The sequence below is a fragment of the Folsomia candida genome, unplaced genomic scaffold (assembly GCF_002217175.1).
Source record: "Folsomia candida strain VU population unplaced genomic scaffold, ASM221717v1 Fcan01_Sc007, whole genome shotgun sequence".
Lineage (NCBI taxonomy): Eukaryota > Metazoa > Arthropoda > Collembola > Entomobryomorpha > Isotomidae > Folsomia > Folsomia candida.
This window is the reverse complement of record NW_019091199.1, coordinates 4671876-4689694: the sequence shown is the minus strand read 5'-3', so window position 1 is coordinate 4689694 and position 17819 is coordinate 4671876. Positions and strand designations below refer to the sequence as shown.

Genomic DNA, 17819 nt, shown 5'->3' with positions numbered 1-17819 from the left:
ACACAGCGTTTGATTCCCGTCCTCGCACGTTGAGAGAGGAAGCCAAGGAGGGAGAAGGAGGACGAAATATGAGTGTGTGAAACCTCACAGGATTACTTTTTATAAGCGGAAAGGTAAAGGTCAAGTTGGGGTTGGATATTTCATCTCGGCTGCGGAGGTAAATTAAAGCCCGACCGCCGCCATATTTTGTTACAAAATGGATTCATTACAAAGGGAAAGGAAACAACTGCTGTTTTATTACGTTTGTCGTAAAGCGAATTTGTTTCCTTTGGTGTCGTGTCCTTGTGGCAGGGAGCGAGAAAGAGGAGCCGAGTCTCTTCCAAAGAGAGAAATTGGATGTCAGTCGAAATAAACTGACAAATTGTGTATGATGCTCTCTCACTCCTTCACCGTCTCAAAAGTATAAAGTCCTCATTTTACGAGGCTCGGTGGATGGCATCGAGCTGCTCCTGCTGCTGACGACTCGTTTCACTCTTCTCGAGGTGAAAAGTCATTTCAAGTTTGGCCGGAGAAAGTTGTTCGTCCACATGTGCATCATCTTCGTCTAAGCTCTTGCCACTCTCCTCACCACACAAAATCTCCAGCCTTCATTTTGCCTGAGCCAGAATTTCGGCATTTATTATTTATAAGTACGACCATCAAGTAGCCATGCAGCTTCATTGCCTCCTATTGCAGATGGCTTTCAACGCCTGCTTACAAGTAGATTGGATTCAAATTGTAAGAGTCACACGTATCACAGCTTGCATCGTTTACGATTTGGTTGGTTTTACCCCCTCACTGATTTCGTAACCCCATTGGCTACCCGCATTTGTTCTGGACCTCGATGTGTGTAAAATCTTAGCGCGATAAGATAAGCCGAATGTGAGGGTAATTGTGCGTACAGAGAGACATGATGGCAACATGAGCTTCGGATTGGTCTAAAAACGACGACAGAAACTAGTCATACTTTTTTTAACTTTTCCTCATCACACCCAAACATATTGCCCTCATTGTTGCCTCCGGACCATAAATTCGATGGAGATGGTTGATAGCATGAGGGGAGACGAACCAACCCATATGCACGCAGTTTCAGACCCTTGTGTGGTTTTACCATCTCCGTGGATCTGCATACACACACGATTTATGGGGATAATTTACACACGAGTGCGAGGAACCACATGAACTTGGCCTCGCCTGGTGATAATGTTGATGGCGATATGAAACTTTATTTTCTCCATCCAACACTTTCCCCAGCTCAGTGTGCACTTGTTCCAGAGAGAGGAAGAGAGAGAGCCGTCTGTCGTGGTGCACATGCCCATCCTCCTCTATCTCCAGCTTTCTCTCTGCCTGCCTGCCTGGCTTCCTCTGCCTCTAGAAGTGAGGGAGAAAGCGGGGAAAGCTCAGTTGGCTCTGCAGCAGCTCACGGTCACATCTCTGCAAAAATCCCACGCTCTCTAATGAGACTACTTGTTACTCGCACTACTTGTTGTTCTCACGTACCCACCACCACCGCCTCCAAAGTCACATACGAACCAACCCACCTGCACAAAGTCTCCCTCCTTCCATACATCTCCTCCACTGAAACATGACAAATCCGTGTCCTCTTCTGCATCAGGATAACGAAGCTGACTGAGGAGCTGTGTAGCCTCCTCCGATTTATTCCAGACAAATATTTACCCTTTTGCTCACTTTGTGAGGAAAAGTAGGACTTGAGGAAGCGAGACGGTTTGGCTGGTTTCCTGCCAGTCCGTATAGCTAAATACGTAGTTGAGGAGAACGGTGTGTTCCCCGCTGGTTTGGATGGACTGGGGTCTCGTCCTCAGTAATGCAGCAGAGAGAAGGAGTGGAGTGAATCAAAGTTGGTTGTCGGTGTGGATCAGTGGACAAAGAAATTGATTTTTACTCATTGGAGAGAGCACGTTATTGAGATTTAGTTGGTGGAGGTGAAAGTAAAGAGATTTTGGCCAAGATCTAGGAATCTGGGACTCGGAGGGAGATGCGGAGATAGGAGAGAAAGGAGAAGTCCATCCAAAGCCCCAATCAACGTCAACCCTTGCGACTACTCAGGTACGGCCTAATTCCTTCCACAACTTTTCAACATTGCTTCCATTACGTCCCAGATATCAGATTAGTGGAGAAACGGCTCAGAGCGAGCGACTTTCCATCCCTGCTCCACTTATTACTGCCGAGAAGAAGAAGAATGGTATCACTTCTTCGTGGTTGGGGAGAGCAGAGTCGCAGACGATCTCATTTCTCACCGGCTGGAATACTCTCCCAATTTCCATGCGAGATGAACCATTTAATTCGATAAAGGGAGAAAATTTAATTCCACTGGTTTGGTTTCCCAATTATGATTTCAAATTCAGCCCTGAAGCGAGTTAAGTGGAACGAAATGTTGACAAAATTTGAGAAAACTTCATTTATTTCATTCCCTCGAAAATGCCTTTGATCTCACTGCTTTTGGCAAAGGAAACATAATCAAGTCGACCAAAACATGAAAATTCCACATAAAATTAAAGTAATGAAAGAAATCTTTTGAAGTTCCAGCATTTTGATAAGCGCGTCTTTATATGTTGTTGCTCTTTGAATTTACATATTCCAAACGAGTCCAATTTGGGCTCGTTTGTGATTCCACCAAGAGTCGGAGGAAGGAGGAGAAGAGAAAATAAACAGTGCGAAGCAAGTAGCAATTTAAGAATGAGAGAGATCAAAGAGAGACAAAAACGTCCTCTTTGTTCCATGTTTTGCTTGATGAGGAGAATGAAAGTCAAGCTCTTGACTTGTTCTTGCTACGTTGCAATCTGCATTTTCATCGAAATATGTATCTACATATGTAAAAGTGGGATAAAATGTTTGGAATTTTTGAGCCAGGATCAAAATTAAGCAGAGTTTTGCACAGCGTGGTTTGAGTATGTAGTTGGTGGCGTGGGAGGGTTCACGACATCTCCTGTTTATTTAGTGGATCAATACACGCCGAGCTTGATTATTCCTGGAGAGAGAATGTACGAGGATGACACAACACAATGTTGGCTTTTGAGAGATAAAATGGCTCAAATGTTGGCTCAAAGGGGGTCATAAACGGGATTTATTGGCCGTGATCCTCGCCCTGACTCCACCATGACAAAAAAACAGAGGAAATGCTAGAGAGAGAGCAGGCAGGCAGGCGACAAGAAGCAGCCAAGCCACCCAACGAACGCTGCTGCTGGTCGTGGCGGTGAAAGCAGTCCCGTCGTGGCAACAGGTGCATATTAAGCAGCAACAGCATGAGGTGACTTGCTAAGACCCAGTGACTCCTGCTCTCACATCTGAATGCGTATGCACATATGTAGCATGCCCACCGGCTGAAACCGACCTTGCTGCTCGAATAATCCATCCAAATCTTCTTCACAATAGGAAATGAAATGAATCATTTTCTCAGAATTAGCAGTACTTATGCATGAACAGTCATCATCATCATCGTGTTGTCATCATGTTCCGGTCGGAGTGAGCTGGAGGCAAGTCGAATAACAACGTAACTCGTAATTTCATCCTCCATTTAGTTATGCTGACTTATTACTTTGAAGTTGGTCTGGTCGTCCCTCACGATAATTTTACGAGCGAGGACAAGAGCACTCCATCAGCCTGCCTGCTTTCTTCTCACTAATTGACCCAGCTCTGATTGCATTGCATCCATCTCAACGAGCGAGCCAGCACCAAGGCCACAGATTCATATTTGTTTGTTGCAAAACCGAATTCAATTTGCTTTCTCCTCCGTAAAAGACGGATAAAGTTGGTCCTTCGTATCCATTGTGTGTGTGTGTTTAGGTGGAAGCATGTGCACGAGGATGGACAGACCTGCGTTTGAAGTGAATGCTATTCCAGTTGACATTTCAATCGAGTTATATTTATGTGCAGTTATTCCGAAGGGCGATAAGAGGGAAATCCATCAAGTACATAAATAGAGAATGGTGAGAGAACAATGGGGAGAGTTCATAGACTTTCCTCTCGTGGAGGAACCCATACTTTTTAATGCCCATTAAATAAATGGATGAAGTTGGCTTTAAACGACCACCTCCCGTTATTGAGTGAGTGGGAAGAATGCAAGCTCTGAATTATTGATGAGCTGCATGCGAGTCTTCTTATTTTAGCACTTCTTTCTTGCTCACTCAAACTTGGAGTGTACTAAATGCATTGAGTCTCAAAGACAGTGTGTTGGTGGACAGATTGGCTATTTTACGACTGCTTTATTTTACAAAGAATATCAAGAAGATCGATCCATCCGCTCGAAAAACAACTCACTCACTCACCTCTCAAGGACGAGGGCATATAACTCATCATCTCCTCCTGACAATTACCACTGAACGGAAGCTACATATGTGTACATATGCAGTGGAAAAGAAAGCTATGGAGAAGAGAGCCGTGTACGTAGTACAGCGTGTGTGGAAAATTTGGTATACGTCGCTCGAGGACATTTCATTTTGCTAGCTCCATTATTCTGATTTGTACAGCATGTCGTCTGAATGATGCGACGTGACGGTGCGGGGACAGCCATAATGGACACAGATTTGACTTGGTGCTGGAGACGACGAGCAGGATGACAACCTGTCGTCTCCTTCGAGAGAGGTCTTGTCGGAGACGCATCCATTTGCTTTGACATCCATTTTCTTCGTCTGGTGATCTGATCCGTGATAAAGTTACAACTTTGCTGCCTTCGTCGTCTAGTCGACGTGGTTGTGCAAATGCCAATTATTTTCTCATCATGCGTATCTATCTACCTTCTATAAATGGTGTCTTTCAATTCACGAAATGTGAAACTTTACGGTGAATGAAGGCTTCACATGGTAATTATGAACACGATTGAAATAGAAGCTGATGTTTGAAGCCATTATTCCCATAATGCGCCACGTTTTGTGAGGAGAAAGCAGCGAGCAGACTCGGCTCGGGGGGAAGCCAAGGAAAGAAAAGACTTTGCTGTATCGTTCATCCTGTCGAAATTAACTGAAAAATAAGTCGAGGCTTAGCATTAGAGAAGAGAGAGAGCGAGTTTGCTTAAGTCCTGATTACGTCGTGGGGTTGTGTGTGCATGGATGTGGTGAAAGCGGAGAAAGGACGAGACCAATGGTGGCCAGGAGATACAGCTCTTCCTCCTCCTCACAAGTCCCACTTGGCTGGCTGGGCTTGAATACCAAACCCAATTTCCATTTGGCAAAAGGAACCAATTCCGTGAACTGCTACAGACGTACAGATTATGCATATGTAGGACGCGAATTCAAAGGGAGCCCCATCACGGAGTATGATCACGTGGGGTCTCTTTTTATCATAAATTCTGAAAGGAGAACATCACACACAACACGACAATCATTGAATTCGGAAATTTTATGCGTTCCCTCGACCACAAAGATGACATCAAAATGAAGAAGGAGATGGCTGAGTTTGTTTCTCGAGTATAAATTTGGGAGAACTTTCACCATGACGGAGCGCCCCGTTCTCCAACTTTCCTGCAAAAAAATGCATGTAAATACTTGGATAAGGTGGCAAGACGGTGATACTGCCAGAGTCGCCGAGGGACTGCGTGCAACCCGAGAAGAAATGTTGCGGAAAAGTAAATGAGGGACTTTTTTGTGGTTGAGCATATAAATAAATATGGGAACAAAGGAGCAACAACTGGTGGGGGTCGAGATAAAGCAAACAAAACCTGAATAGTCCGGCTACAAGGAGGAGCAAAATAAAGTGATTTAGAAGAGAGAATTAGTTGAAAAGGTGGGATTACGGCTCCCTCGAGAATTAGTGTCCATTCAATTTCGTCGTATCACATTTCCTCAGCTTCTTCTTATGTGGATTCATTTCACGACGCTGACTTTTGCCTCCACTTTGTGAATATGTACATAATTCTACCTCCTCCTGACTTACATATACCAGTCCCTACTCAAGTGGGAGCCGTGCATGTTTTGGGTAGACTCAAGTCTCAAGGGCCCAAGAACATGGGCAGACTAAAACATCTCTGTGTAATTACTAATATTAATTTTCTGCATTTCTCTGTATGCACTTATCTTCTTAGAATTCTACGTTCTCTCGCATTTCGCATAATTATATTTCTCTACATAACAATAAATTATCGTCTTCTTGCAGATGGAGGAAAGTAGCGTCGAACTGGAGTCGTCCTCTGATTTCTATCTCGTCGGACCATCCATGGATCAAACTAACGCGTCGTCCCCCTCATCCCGCGGAGGTTCGGACCTCAAGTTCGACCCCACTTTTGAAGAGACGACGACCACGTTGCGATGGGCCTTCTGGGTCCACACGTACACCTTCGGCTGTCTCTTCTTCTTCCTGGCGTTCTACTCATTCTTCTCAATTCTCAACCTCAGGTACATTTAAGTAAATAATCGCAGTACGTTGGTTGCGGGTGCCAGTTTCCCATGCATTTTGGACTGGCTGCATGAGATACATTTTAATGATGTGCAGATCTCAACTCTCGACTCGACCTTACATGACGACAATCAACAGTTTCCTGTGTATCCTGGGTGCCTCCAGAGCAATCGTGCTCTTCGTGGACCCGTACGGTTTGGAACATGTGAGTAAAAACCATACTGCGATGGGAACCCACCGCCTGTGTGGGCATCGTCACTTTATCGAACTTATCCTAATTGTTTGAACAGAGGCTGCCAGCCATTATGGGAGCCCTGCTTTGGGACTTGGGGTTCCCAGCCCTCGTCTCTTCTTTCAGCCTCATCCAAATCGCGTTCCTCCAACTCACTCAAGTACGTGGGGTTTCAGTTCACCTAATTTTGCACATCATAAAACCACGTCTATGTATCATGCTCCCCGTGAGGAGCATAAGCCCAAGTATTACGTGTACTGACATTGTGTCGTTGTGCTGCTCTGACCTTAATTGATGTACTTTTGTGTAACCATTATCGTCATTATTTATTGTGTTGTGTGTGTAGTACGTTCCGCATCACAAACTGTGTCGAACCTCACCCACTGAACCGCTCTTCGTTGTTTCCGAGTGGAACAGCACGCCCGTCATGGTATTTCACTCACACTTGCACCCACACTTTCTCTCTCTCTCGCTAGGCTTGTGGCTTCTTCCTCACCTGCTGCCTGGCTTGCAGGTGCCAAAAGGACGCTTCTGTTGGTCGCACGACAAAGAGTTGACCTCAGATGACAAATGTGGACACGGCACGATCCCCCCGCTTCCAGCAGGCATGCTTATGTAGACATGGATGTCACGTATTTACATATGTGTGTATGCAGCAGTTAATTAGGATTGCATGGCTTGTCTGGCTTGCTAATTTGTCCCTGAATGTCTGTATTTGCAAATGTAGTTGACCTTTTGTAGGTGGATGTTTCCATTTCACATAGCTACTTATGAATAGATTGAGGTGGGTGGTTGGGGCAAAGTACGGCTATTTTAGAGCCCAAGTTATGCTAAAAGTGTTTACATGCACGGCGCATATTATTCTTCCCTTCAGGCTGGCGTGGTGGGGCCGGAGGCATTTCGGAGGAAGAAAACCTGTCTTTCCCTCATTATCACCCTCCATTTCATCTCCGCCATTATCTCAGCCATCTACACGAGTCTCAACACGGATCTCATGGTAATTAAGGCTCAACCTTTAGCAGTACTACAACGTCTGGAGCAAAAATTCATGGCGAAATTCTCGCTACTTTTCACCTCCTGGATTTCATAACCGTGTTTGTGTTCAGGTGGGCAAATTGGTGACTCAGCTTTTGTTCGCGACCTGGGGATTCGTCCTCTGCGGATCCTTCATTGTGGCAGGAAACCAGGTGATGCAACTCTTGAGCGGCGGATCGTCCTCGGGCGGAGGTTCCAGCACCACCAATGACAAAGGTTCGTTAGTCGTACACAGTACTCTTAAATCGCTGTTCAGCTAAACCGGGGTATTTGTCAGGTCGTCGTTTTTGTTCTCATTATTTTTTTCATCCCATTATTTCGACTGAGAGCAGATAATAGTTATGCGTGAATTCATAGTGGGACATGATAATTAGGGTTTGAGCTGGGCCAAGAGATATTCATAATGAAAGAGCAGGCTGACGGAGGGAGGGAATTTGAGTACGATATTTTGGAAAGAACGAGCAGGTTTGACTTTTTGGAGAGAAAGTTGGTTGCGATGTGTCGATGTGATGAGTCGAGTAATGAGATTTCTGCTCTTTCCGACCGAGCCTTCCTGTCTCCTCATGTGCGAGCTGCCTGGCTGCCTGGCTGGTGGTGGGTGAGACACTAATGAGCATTTCTCCAACTTTCTCCACTGAGCCAGTAGCTATGACACACGTAACCAACGCTATGAGCACTCCGTCACCGATTTCCACGGGGAGGAAACACGCTCTCAATTGATTGGTCGGATCATGACGTGTGATCAAGTCAGTTATTTTGACAAGTAGCTTTTGTGAGGCATAACGACGTAATAATTATCGCTTGATAAGTGTGTGCCACTGTTTGAGGAGCAGAATTTCTATCGTGTTTCTGCTCCATAGGGGTTGCCAACTTGATGATGGGGATGATGGGTGGTGCTGCTGGTGGTGGAGGTCAGAATCTGGCCTCATCTCTCACAGCCGCCCTGGCACCCACGCTGCTGCAAGGCTCCTCCTCCTCCTCAGGTGTCGGGTCCTCCTCCTCCACCACCAAGGACAAGGACTCCACGCCCAGGATCAAAATAACGGACGAACATGACCGCACAGTCTCCGCCTCGGACTCATCCAGACTCAACGACATTCGTAAATAAATGACATAATAATCTCTTAAGTGATGACTAACAATGGTCACTTTTCAGCTGAATTGCCCGAGGGGAACGGGGGTCGAAGTGGGACCACTCCAGTCCAGAGTCCTCGATCCTCATTTTCAGGTCCAGGAGCTGCAGGTGGCACGGGAGGAGCAGGCCCTTCGTCGACGTCTCACGTTCGTCCCCCGAGTCCCATCCTGCCCCGAAGGAAGAGCTCTGGACCTGGCCTGCGTGGAGGAATCCCACCTTCTTCCTCCGCCGCAGGGGGGCCACGACGCCTCAGTTGGAGGAGGGAGTCTGGGGACTTGGCGAGTGACCCGAGTGACCCCAGGAAAAAATCTCTCACTTGGTACGGCGAGACCACGGAACGAATCTCTGTCGCTCAGGAGAAACGACGTGCATCGCGACAGTCCTTTGACGCTGGTCTTGGTCCAAATGAGACGAACAATCCTGACAGGTATGCATACACAATTTTAGATTTATGGATAGAAAACGTGTCTTCCGGGAGAGTGGATGGGAAGAAAAAGCCGTCGTGGTTTCTCCTCTGCTGAATAAGTGGTTTTAAATCAGACTTTCTCTTCTCCACTCTCGTCGCAATCTGCTGAAAGGGTCACAAGTTGAGAAAGTGTGTCGTACGTGGACAAGTGAGTGAGTGAGAGATTGCGGAATTGAATTAGAGAGGAGAACCCACTCGAGAGCTGAAGAGCCACCAACAAACAAACCAGGCAGGCACCCACCATCACGAGCTCTTATGAATATTAGATAAGGGCACGAGCGTTCCCTCCGTCGAGCAAATTGAGTTGGCAGTGTGTATAAGTAGGTAATCCATTTGTTGACAGGAACAACGGGGTGAAGGAAACGCTTCTCATGTCGAGTACGTCAACGGCGGTGGGTGCGGACTCGGATTACACGCTTCAGACGATCCTTTCCCACATCGCGTACGTCAACCAGACCGCGCTGGATTATCGTCTCTCCAGAAAATTGTCACGAACCAACCAGGTGTGCGGGGATTTCGTGTTTGAGAATAAATAAAAGTGGCAATGTCCTCAGGTTGCGAGATTATTTATTTGCTTTATTTGCTTTCCTCATGTCTTCCAGGTTCACAGGGTGGTTAAATTCACGTCCTACACGGCCGTGCTCGGCTTCCTGGTCTGCATTGGGGAATTGGTCCGTCTCATAAGTCCGCTGGGCCTCTTGGCACCTGACGATGGGACGACGCCCTCCCTCTGGCTCTGGTTCATCCTCCACACGATCTGCCGTGTGTTCGAGTTTGCAATGGGGTTAGAAACAAGTCTCTCTCGTTACACACAAATAAATAAATCCATTTGCACAACTTTCCCAATTGAAATTTTGACTGAAATTTAGAGCAACCGTGGCAAACCTTACGAAGCAACCAGTCAACCGACCTGCCCATTATGCATACTCGCACAAGCATCACCGAGAATCGTCCGGTCTCTATCTTTAAAAGTCATCATGTTCCCATGACCTTTACAACACATCATCAAATCACATATTAACTGACGACTACGACCTTTGGTATACGTCCACAGTCCACAATTACATAATTAGATTGGTGCTTCTAATATTTACTCAGAACAAGAAAAGAACCACCTCATTTACAATTTTGTACGTAAACACGTAACACATCAGATGAATCTCAACTGGATCATGTAAACATTTTTAAAACTTTTTCGTGTTTCGATGATATGAATCGTGTTTTATTTTATTAATCAAAAGTTACTCTGAATTGTTACACTCGTAGATTTTAGTCATTTCGTTCTAGAATACGTTTGCAAAGTACAATCCGTAAAAACTACAAGGTGAGAATGACTTTATTGTTCAGTGCTTTCCGTCGAGAATGAGAGAAATAGTAGTATTTATACTAATTAAGTGACATATTTGCATATGTATGTAAATGAGCGTTATAAACATATATCGCATGCCATGTTACAAAAGATTGTGGTTAAAGTTGTGCCAATTGAACCATGAAATTTTTTTCTGTTCCAATGAAAGCTAAAATTTTCTACCTGACTCAAAAAAATAAACTGACTGTGGTAGCTCGTCAAATTAAAACTAATCGTAAGTACATTGTACATATATAGATAAATATGAAATTAATATGAAAACTTATCAGTATTATGTATTCGTCGTATTGTGTATATTATCGTGTATTATTATGCATACATATTCAGTGTATTCTAACATTTAATTAAGGTTTAAAAAAGGTATGAAACAGTGTGAAAAACGTGTTCTAAGTAGTTCATATTGCATATTTTGTGGAGGTACATACATTTAAAAAAAATATTGAATAAAGATTGGTGTCCATATTTGGTTAATCAGGAGGAAGAAATGTGGTAAAGTTGTTCCAAAATTCTATCCAAGTGTCGAGTACTTTTTCGATTGACTTTGTTTAAGCGACGACACTTTGTCCTCGTTCCACACTGTCGTTTCAACCATTCGCTTTGCAGATTTAGGTGCCGAACAGAATCTCGAAGCATGGATGTCAGCGCGAGCATTATTTTTAGCCTGTGCTTCTCAAATTGCTTGACTCGAAGAAGACCTACGATTTTGACGACCATCGAGGTGAGCGTGGTAATGCTGGGGCTGAGACTGTGCGTCGTGGTGGGGGAGGTGTGATTAAGGAGGAGCCAGCTTTTGGTGAAGGCTTGCGAGTACGCCACTAGAAATATGGCGGAAAGAAAGTCCTTCTTCTCCTGTGGAGTCAGTACTGCCTGATTTCTAAGGAATAAGAATTATGCAATCCGTTACTTACTGCTATGAATGATATGAAATTCTTTGGTTGCTTAACTTATACACATGTCTCACATTAGCTTTGACTTTAAATTGAGCCTGAAATGAGTAATGCTGTCCACATCAACGGTGACGATTTCTCTTTGAAATAGTCGCAGAGTGGAGGAGTAGATTGTGGGGTGACATTGGGCTCGCAGCGTGTGGATGAAGAAATTGACAGCGTTGGTTACTCCGGTTGAGGTGAATAAGGTGAGATCCTGCCCCTGCCACGGACAGTTGAGCATCCCGACGTACGGGAACTGGTCGCTCCTGTTGAGGAAGGGAAAGTGTGACCGAATTCCTCGTGCGGTCACACTCTCTTCCAATGACGCTGCTACCTTGCTGTCCTTTTTGGTTTTGGGGGGTTTAGTCACAGCTGCGGCCAGCGGGGTCTCAATGGTCGCCTTACGAGCGAAACGGGGAGACAATAAATTGGACGGGTAGTCATAACTGTCCAAAATATGATCAAAGTCTAAGTAATCATCAAGGGCCCTGGGTTCCACGTAGTGTTCGTACGATTCGGGATATGGGTCTGAATGGAATCAAATTTAGACTAAAATATTTGCATGCAAACTTGAATATTTATGTTAGGGAGGGTCTTGCGATCGATGATGGTCAATGGAAAAAATTAATTCCAACTCATCTTCCTCAATTGCATTGTGGCATAACTAATATTTCGAAATTCTAACTCACCATCAGTCCATGCTTTTTCTGTCGTGTAGATGGGTGTAACATTGCTAGTCGTACGATCCGATGTAGAGTACGTAGTGAAATCGGCTGAAGTAGAATACGTCGGATAATAATCCGTGGTGGTATCTGTCGACATAGGATCTGTAATGTAATAATCTGTCGTCGGCTCAGTTATCGCAGGGTCTGTGACGTAATAATCTGTCGTCGGCTCAGTTATCGCAGGATCTGTGACGTAATAATCTGTCGTCGACTCAGTTATCGCAGGATCTGTGACGTAATAATCTGTCGTCGACTCAGTTATCGCAGGATCTGTGACGTAATAATCTGTCGTCGACTCAGTTATCGCAGGATCTGTGACGTAATAATCTGTCGTCGACTCAGTTATCGCAGGATCTGTGACGTAATAATCTGTCGTCGACTCAGTTATCGCAGGATCTGTGACGTAATAATCTGTCGTCGACTCAGTTATCGCAGGATCTGTGACGTAATAATCTGTCGTCGACTCAGTTATCGCAGGATCTGTGACGTAATAATCTGTCGTCGGCTCAGTTATCGCAGGGTCTGTGACGTAATAATCTGTCGTCGGCTCAGTTATCGCAGGATCTGTGACGTAATAATCTGTCGTCGACTCAGTTATCGCAGGATCTGTGACGTAATAATCTGTCGTCGACTCAGTTATCGCAGGATCTGTCGTCGACTGAGTTGGCGCAGGGTCTGTGACGTAATAATCTGTCGTCGACTCAGTTATCGCAGGATCTGTCGTCGACTCAGTTATCGCAGGATCTTTGACGTAATCATATGTCGTCGACTCAGTTATCACAGGATCTGTGACGTAATAATCTGTCGTCGGCTCAGTTATCGCAGGGTCTGTGACGTAATAATCTGTCGTCGACTCAGTTATCGCAGGATCTGTCGTCGACTCAGTTATCGCAGGATCTGTCGTCGACTCAGTTATCGCAGGATCTTTGACGTAATCATATGTCGTCGACTCAGTTATCACAGGATCTGTGACGTAATAATCTGTCGTCGGCTCAGTTATCGCAGGGTCTGTGACGTAATAATCTGTCGTCGACTCAGTTATCGCAGGATCTGTCGTCGACTCAGTTATCGCAGGATCTGTGATGTAATAATCTGTCGTCGACTCAGTTATCGCAGGATCTGTGACGTAATAATCTGTCGTCGACTCAGTTATCGCAGGATCTGTGACGTAATAATCTGTCGTCGACTCAGTTATCGCAGGATCTGTGACGTAATAATCTGTCGTCGACTCAGTTATCGCAGGATCTGTGACGTAATAATCTGTCGTCGACTCAGTTATCGCAGGATCTGTGACGTAATAATCTGTCGTCGACTCAGTTATCGCAGGATCTGTGACGTAATAATCTGTCGTCGACTCAGTTATCGCAGGATCTGTGACGTAATAATCTGTCGTCGGCTCAGTTATCGCAGGGTCTGTGACGTAATAATCTGTCGTCGGCTCAGTTATCGCAGGATCTGTGACGTAATAATCTGTCGTCGACTCAGTTATCGCAGGATCTGTGACGTAATAATCTGTCGTCGACTCAGTTATCGCAGGATCTGTCGTCGACTGAGTTGGCGCAGGGTCTGTGACGTAATAATCTGTCGTCGACTCAGTTATCGCAGGATCTGTCGTCGACTCAGTTATCGCAGGATCTGTCGTCGACTCAGTTATCGCAGGATCTGTCGTCGACTCAGTTATCGCAGGATCTGTCGTCGACTCAGTTATCGCAGGATCTGTGACGTAATAATCTGTCGTCGACTCAGTTATCGCAGGATCTGTCGTCGACTCAGTTATCGCAGGATCTGTGATGTAATAATCTGTCGTCGACTCAGTTATCGCAGGATCTGTGACGTAATAATCTGTCGTCGACTCAGTTATCGCAGGATCTGTGACGTAATAATCTGTCGTCGACTCAGTTATCGCAGGATCTGTGACGTAATAATCTGTCGTCGGCTCAGTTATCGCAGGGTCTGTGACGTAATAATCTGTCGTCGACTCAGTTATCGCAGGATCTGTGATGTAATAATCTGTCGTCGACTCAGTTATCGCAGGATCTGTGACGTAATAATCTGTCGTCGGCTCAGTTATCGCAGGGTCTGTGACGTAATAATCTGTCGTCGGCTCAGTTATCGCAGGATCTGTGACGTAATAATCTGTCGTCGACTCAGTTATCGCAGGATCTGTGACGTAATAATCTGTCGTCGACTCAGTTATCGCAGGATCTGTCGTCGACTGAGTTGGCGCAGGGTCTGTGACGTAATAATCTGTCGTCGACTCAGTTATCGCAGGATCTGTCGTCGACTCAGTTATCGCAGGATCTGTCGTCGACTCAGTTATCGCAGGATCTGTCGTCGACTCAGTTATCGCAGGATCTGTGACGTAATAATCTGTCGTCGACTCAGTTATCGCAGGATCTGTCGTCGACTCAGTTATCGCAGGATCTGTGATGTAATAATCTGTCGTCGACTCAGTTATCGCAGGATCTGTGACGTAATAATCTGTCGTCGACTCAGTTATCGCAGGATCTGTGACGTAATAATCTGTCGTCGACTCAGTTATCGCAGGATCTGTGACGTAATAATCTGTCGTCGGCTCAGTTATCGCAGGGTCTGTGACGTAATAATCTGTCGTCGACTCAGTTATCGCAGGATCTGTGATGTAATAATCTGTCGTCGACTCAGTTATCGCAGGATCTGTGACGTAATAATCTGTCGTCGACTCAGTTATCGCAGGATCTGTGACGTAATAATCTGTCGTCGACTCAGTTATCGCAGGATCTGTGACGTAATAATCTGTCGTCGACTCAGTTATCGCAGGATCTGTGACGTAATAATCTGTCGTCGACTCAGTTATCGCAGGATCTGTCGTCGACTGAGTTGGCGCAGGGTCTGTGACGTAATAATCTGTCGTCGACTCAGTTATCGCAGGATCTGTCGTCGACTCAGTTATCGCAGGATCTGTCGTCGACTCAGTTATCGCAGGATCTGTCGTCGACTCAGTTATCGCAGGATCTGTCGTCGACTCAGTTATCGCAGGATCTGTGACGTAATAATCTGTCGTGGGCTCAGTTATCGCAGGATCTGTGACGTAATAATCTGTCGTGGGCTCAGTTATCGCAGGATCTGTGACGTAATAATCTGTCGTCGACTCAGTTATCGCAGGATCTGTCGTCGACTCAGTTGGCGCAGGATCTGTGACGTAATAATTTGTCGTAGGATCAGTGGGCGTAGAGTCTGTTGTTTCACTAGTATTGGGGTAATAATTTGTTGTACCATGGGTTGGAGTGTAATCGATAATTGGAGTAGTGGTCAATGGAGGTTCACATGTGTCGTAATCCAGTGTTTCATTAATCGGTACACACTTCTTCTTTCCAGCATGAAAATGCGTTTTTTTGTCACATTCAAAGAACTTGACTTGAAATTTTCCTGATTTTTTTACGCATTTAAAATACTTTCGACAGTCTGTACCAGGAACAGGGCGATATTTACCATCCGAAAATTGTTTGCAGTCCGGGTAAAATGGAGGTGACGATGAAGTTTGGACTGACGTTGTTGATTCAAATGTTGGTGCTGGTGTAGTCATCGGTGGTGCGATGGTGCTTGGAAACGTTATGGGTTTTACACTGTCGCAAGTATCATAATCTTGTATCTCATCAATTGGTACGCATTTCTTCTTGCGGTTGTGGAAACCTTTCCCTTCGTCGCATTTGCCAGTCACGACCTTAAACTGCCCTGATTTTTTTATGCATTTGAAGTATTCTTGACACTGTGTACGAGGAATTGGACGATATACACCGTCTGAATATTTCCTGCAGTCTGGGTTGAACACGTCTGGCTTTCCAGATGTCGTTGGGCCAAACTCCGTCGTTGTTGGCTCATTTTCTGACGTAGTCATCATCGTGACTGGATTTTCTGTTGTCGTGGAATACAGATCTGTCTCCTCGGTGGTCGTTCTGGTAGGATCATCACAAGTGCTCAAATCAATCTTGATGTCCACGGAGACGCACAACTTTCTCCCATCATGAAAGTGACTCCCTTCGGGGCAGAGCAGAACCTTAGGTGTCAATTTCCCTTTCTTCTTTATGCATTTGAAGTACTTGAGACACTGTGTGTCAGGAACTGGACGATATACACCGTCCGAATATTTTTTGCAGTTAGGGTTGAACACGCCTGGGTTTCCTGTCGTCGAATTCGGCTTAATTGTGGTAGGCTTAGTTGTTGGTTTAGGATAGGTGGGTTTAGTCGTAGTTGGTTTAGGATAGGTGGGTTTAGTCGTAGTTGGTTTAGGATAGGTGGGTTTAGTCGTAGTTGGTTTAGGATAGGTGGGTTTAGTCGTAGTTGGTTTAGGATAGGTGGGTTTAGTCGTAGTTGGTTTAGGATAGGTGGGTTTAGTCGTAGTTGGTTTAGGATAGGTGGGTTTAGTCGTAGTTGGTTTAGGATAGGTGGGTTTAGTCGTAGTTGGTTTAGGATAGGTGGGTTTAGTCGTAGTTGGTTTAGGATAGGTGGGTTTAGTCGTAGTTGGTTTAGGATAGGTGGGTTTAGTCGTAGTTGGTTTAGGATAGGCGGGTTTAGTCGTAGTTGGTTTAGGATAGGCGGGTTTGAAGTCACCAGCTGAACTGCCAGAGGCCGCTGACATGGCTCGCCCCTTTTTTGCTGCGGCATGAGCTCCCCCTCTGGGCGTGGTGGTTGTGGTTGCTTTCCCCACTCGGGACAGCGTTGCATTCGCATATTTTGGCACTGGACGAAAGGAAATCTGCAGCTGGTAGTCGGAGGGGGTGAAAGCGGCCAAAAAGTCGAGCTCAGTCGTCGTCGAGACTTCCAGCGAATTCAACGTATCCCATTCCACCACAACGCCCTCCACAAACTTTGAAGTTCTACGTATGAAAGAATAAGAGCAACAGTCTAGTTTGCATAATTCAAATAATGCATTCAAATAAACTTGTCTCACCGTATGTACGCCAAATGGGCTGTGTACTTGTCCTTACACTTGACACATTGAATCAAAATGAGGGAACAATTACGAACCACGTCTTCATCCAGGTCGTCAATGATGACGTCCGTGAGAACCACGACAGTCTGACCGTCGTCGTTTGACTTTGACTCGAAACTGAGTTTGGGATCCTTTTCTGACGTGTAAATTGTAAAATATTTTCCGGAAGAGTTCCTTTTCACCCGTTGCGTGAATACTGGGTAGCCCTGCGATATTAAATCCGTCCTTGATAGGAAAACACTTGTCGCTTCTTGGATAATGGACAATTCCTTCGTGAGAGGCTTCGGTGCACTGGAATTTAGTGGATTAACGTCCGAGTGGAGTAAAACTTGGTGACCACTTGAGTTGGAGGTCTTGGAGTCTGCACTGGGCAAGGTTTGCAGAGCTAAGATTTGGAGACAAAGGACGAGAATGTGTCTCAATTTTCTTTTGAGACTCATTTTAGTGTAAACTATAGGGTAACCCCTTTATTGTCAATGGTGGTGGGCATGCTTAAGCGCATAAGTTGAAATAAATGCTAAAACAATGATATTGTAAACATTGTAATAACTTCAATTATAAAATATGATGCAACATTCAGTCTTGTAACTTTTTGTCGTGTCAAATGTGAGTCGAGCGATATGAAGGAC

General features: G+C 45.3%; 2 protein-coding genes across 4 annotated transcripts; one reads left to right on the top strand and one right to left on the bottom strand.

Moving 5' to 3' along the window:
* Positions 1-1358: 1358 nt before the first annotated feature.
* On the top strand, positions 1359-11035 carry LOC110852659. 3 transcript variants are annotated; one of them, XM_035853942.1, is made up of 12 exons: positions 1359-2046; positions 6088-6326; positions 6424-6532; positions 6618-6719; positions 6906-6989; positions 7434-7556; positions 7666-7810; positions 8455-8694; positions 8751-9156; positions 9539-9698; positions 9798-9979; positions 10065-11035. In XM_035853942.1, exons 2-12 carry the CDS (start codon positions 6088-6090, stop codon positions 10162-10164), a joined length of 1890 nt encoding a protein of 629 aa, XP_035709835.1. In that variant the 5' UTR covers positions 1359-2046; the 3' UTR covers positions 10165-11035. The 3 variants fall into 3 exon arrangements, with proteins under 3 accessions (XP_035709835.1, XP_035709833.1, XP_035709834.1); XM_035853940.1 differs by lacking the exon at positions 1359-2046 and adding an exon at positions 5818-5963; XM_035853941.1 differs by lacking the exons at positions 1359-2046; positions 6906-6989 and adding an exon at positions 5818-5963.
* Positions 10852-17630, bottom strand: LOC118436197 (mucin-2-like). The gene is made up of 4 exons (XM_035853723.1): positions 17149-17630; positions 12183-17074; positions 11526-12021; positions 10852-11438 (listed from the first exon to the last, which is right to left on the bottom strand). Exons 1-4 carry the CDS (start codon positions 17628-17630, stop codon positions 11036-11038), a joined length of 6273 nt encoding a protein of 2090 aa, XP_035709616.1. The 3' UTR covers positions 10852-11035.
* Positions 17631-17819: the final 189 nt, after the last annotated feature.

What these genes read in the sequence shown, in the direction of transcription:
- LOC110852659 (XM_035853940.1), top strand. Translation starts at nt 5,838, where the DNA reads ATGTACATAATTCTACCTCCTCCTGACTTACATATACCAGTCCCTACT. An exon ending in CAGCACCACCAATGACAAAG is followed by an intron (nt 7,811 to 8,454) that starts GTTCGTTAGTCG and finishes TCTGCTCCATAG; the next exon opens with GGGTTGCCAACTTGATGATG. An exon ending in GTGTTCGAGTTTGCAATGGG is followed by an intron (nt 9,980 to 10,064) that starts GTTAGAAACAAG and finishes ACTGAAATTTAG; the next exon opens with AGCAACCGTGGCAAACCTTA.
- LOC118436197 (XM_035853723.1), bottom strand. Translation starts at nt 17,630, where the DNA reads ATGAGTCTCAAAAGAAAATTGAGACACATTCTCGTCCTTTGTCTCCAA. An exon ending in GCCCATTTGGCGTACATACG is followed by an intron (nt 17,075 to 17,148) that starts GTGAGACAAGTT and finishes TTTCATACGTAG; the next exon opens with AACTTCAAAGTTTGTGGAGG. An exon ending in AGAAAAAGCATGGACTGATG is followed by an intron (nt 12,022 to 12,182) that starts GTGAGTTAGAAT and finishes GATTCCATTCAG; the next exon opens with ACCCATATCCCGAATCGTAC.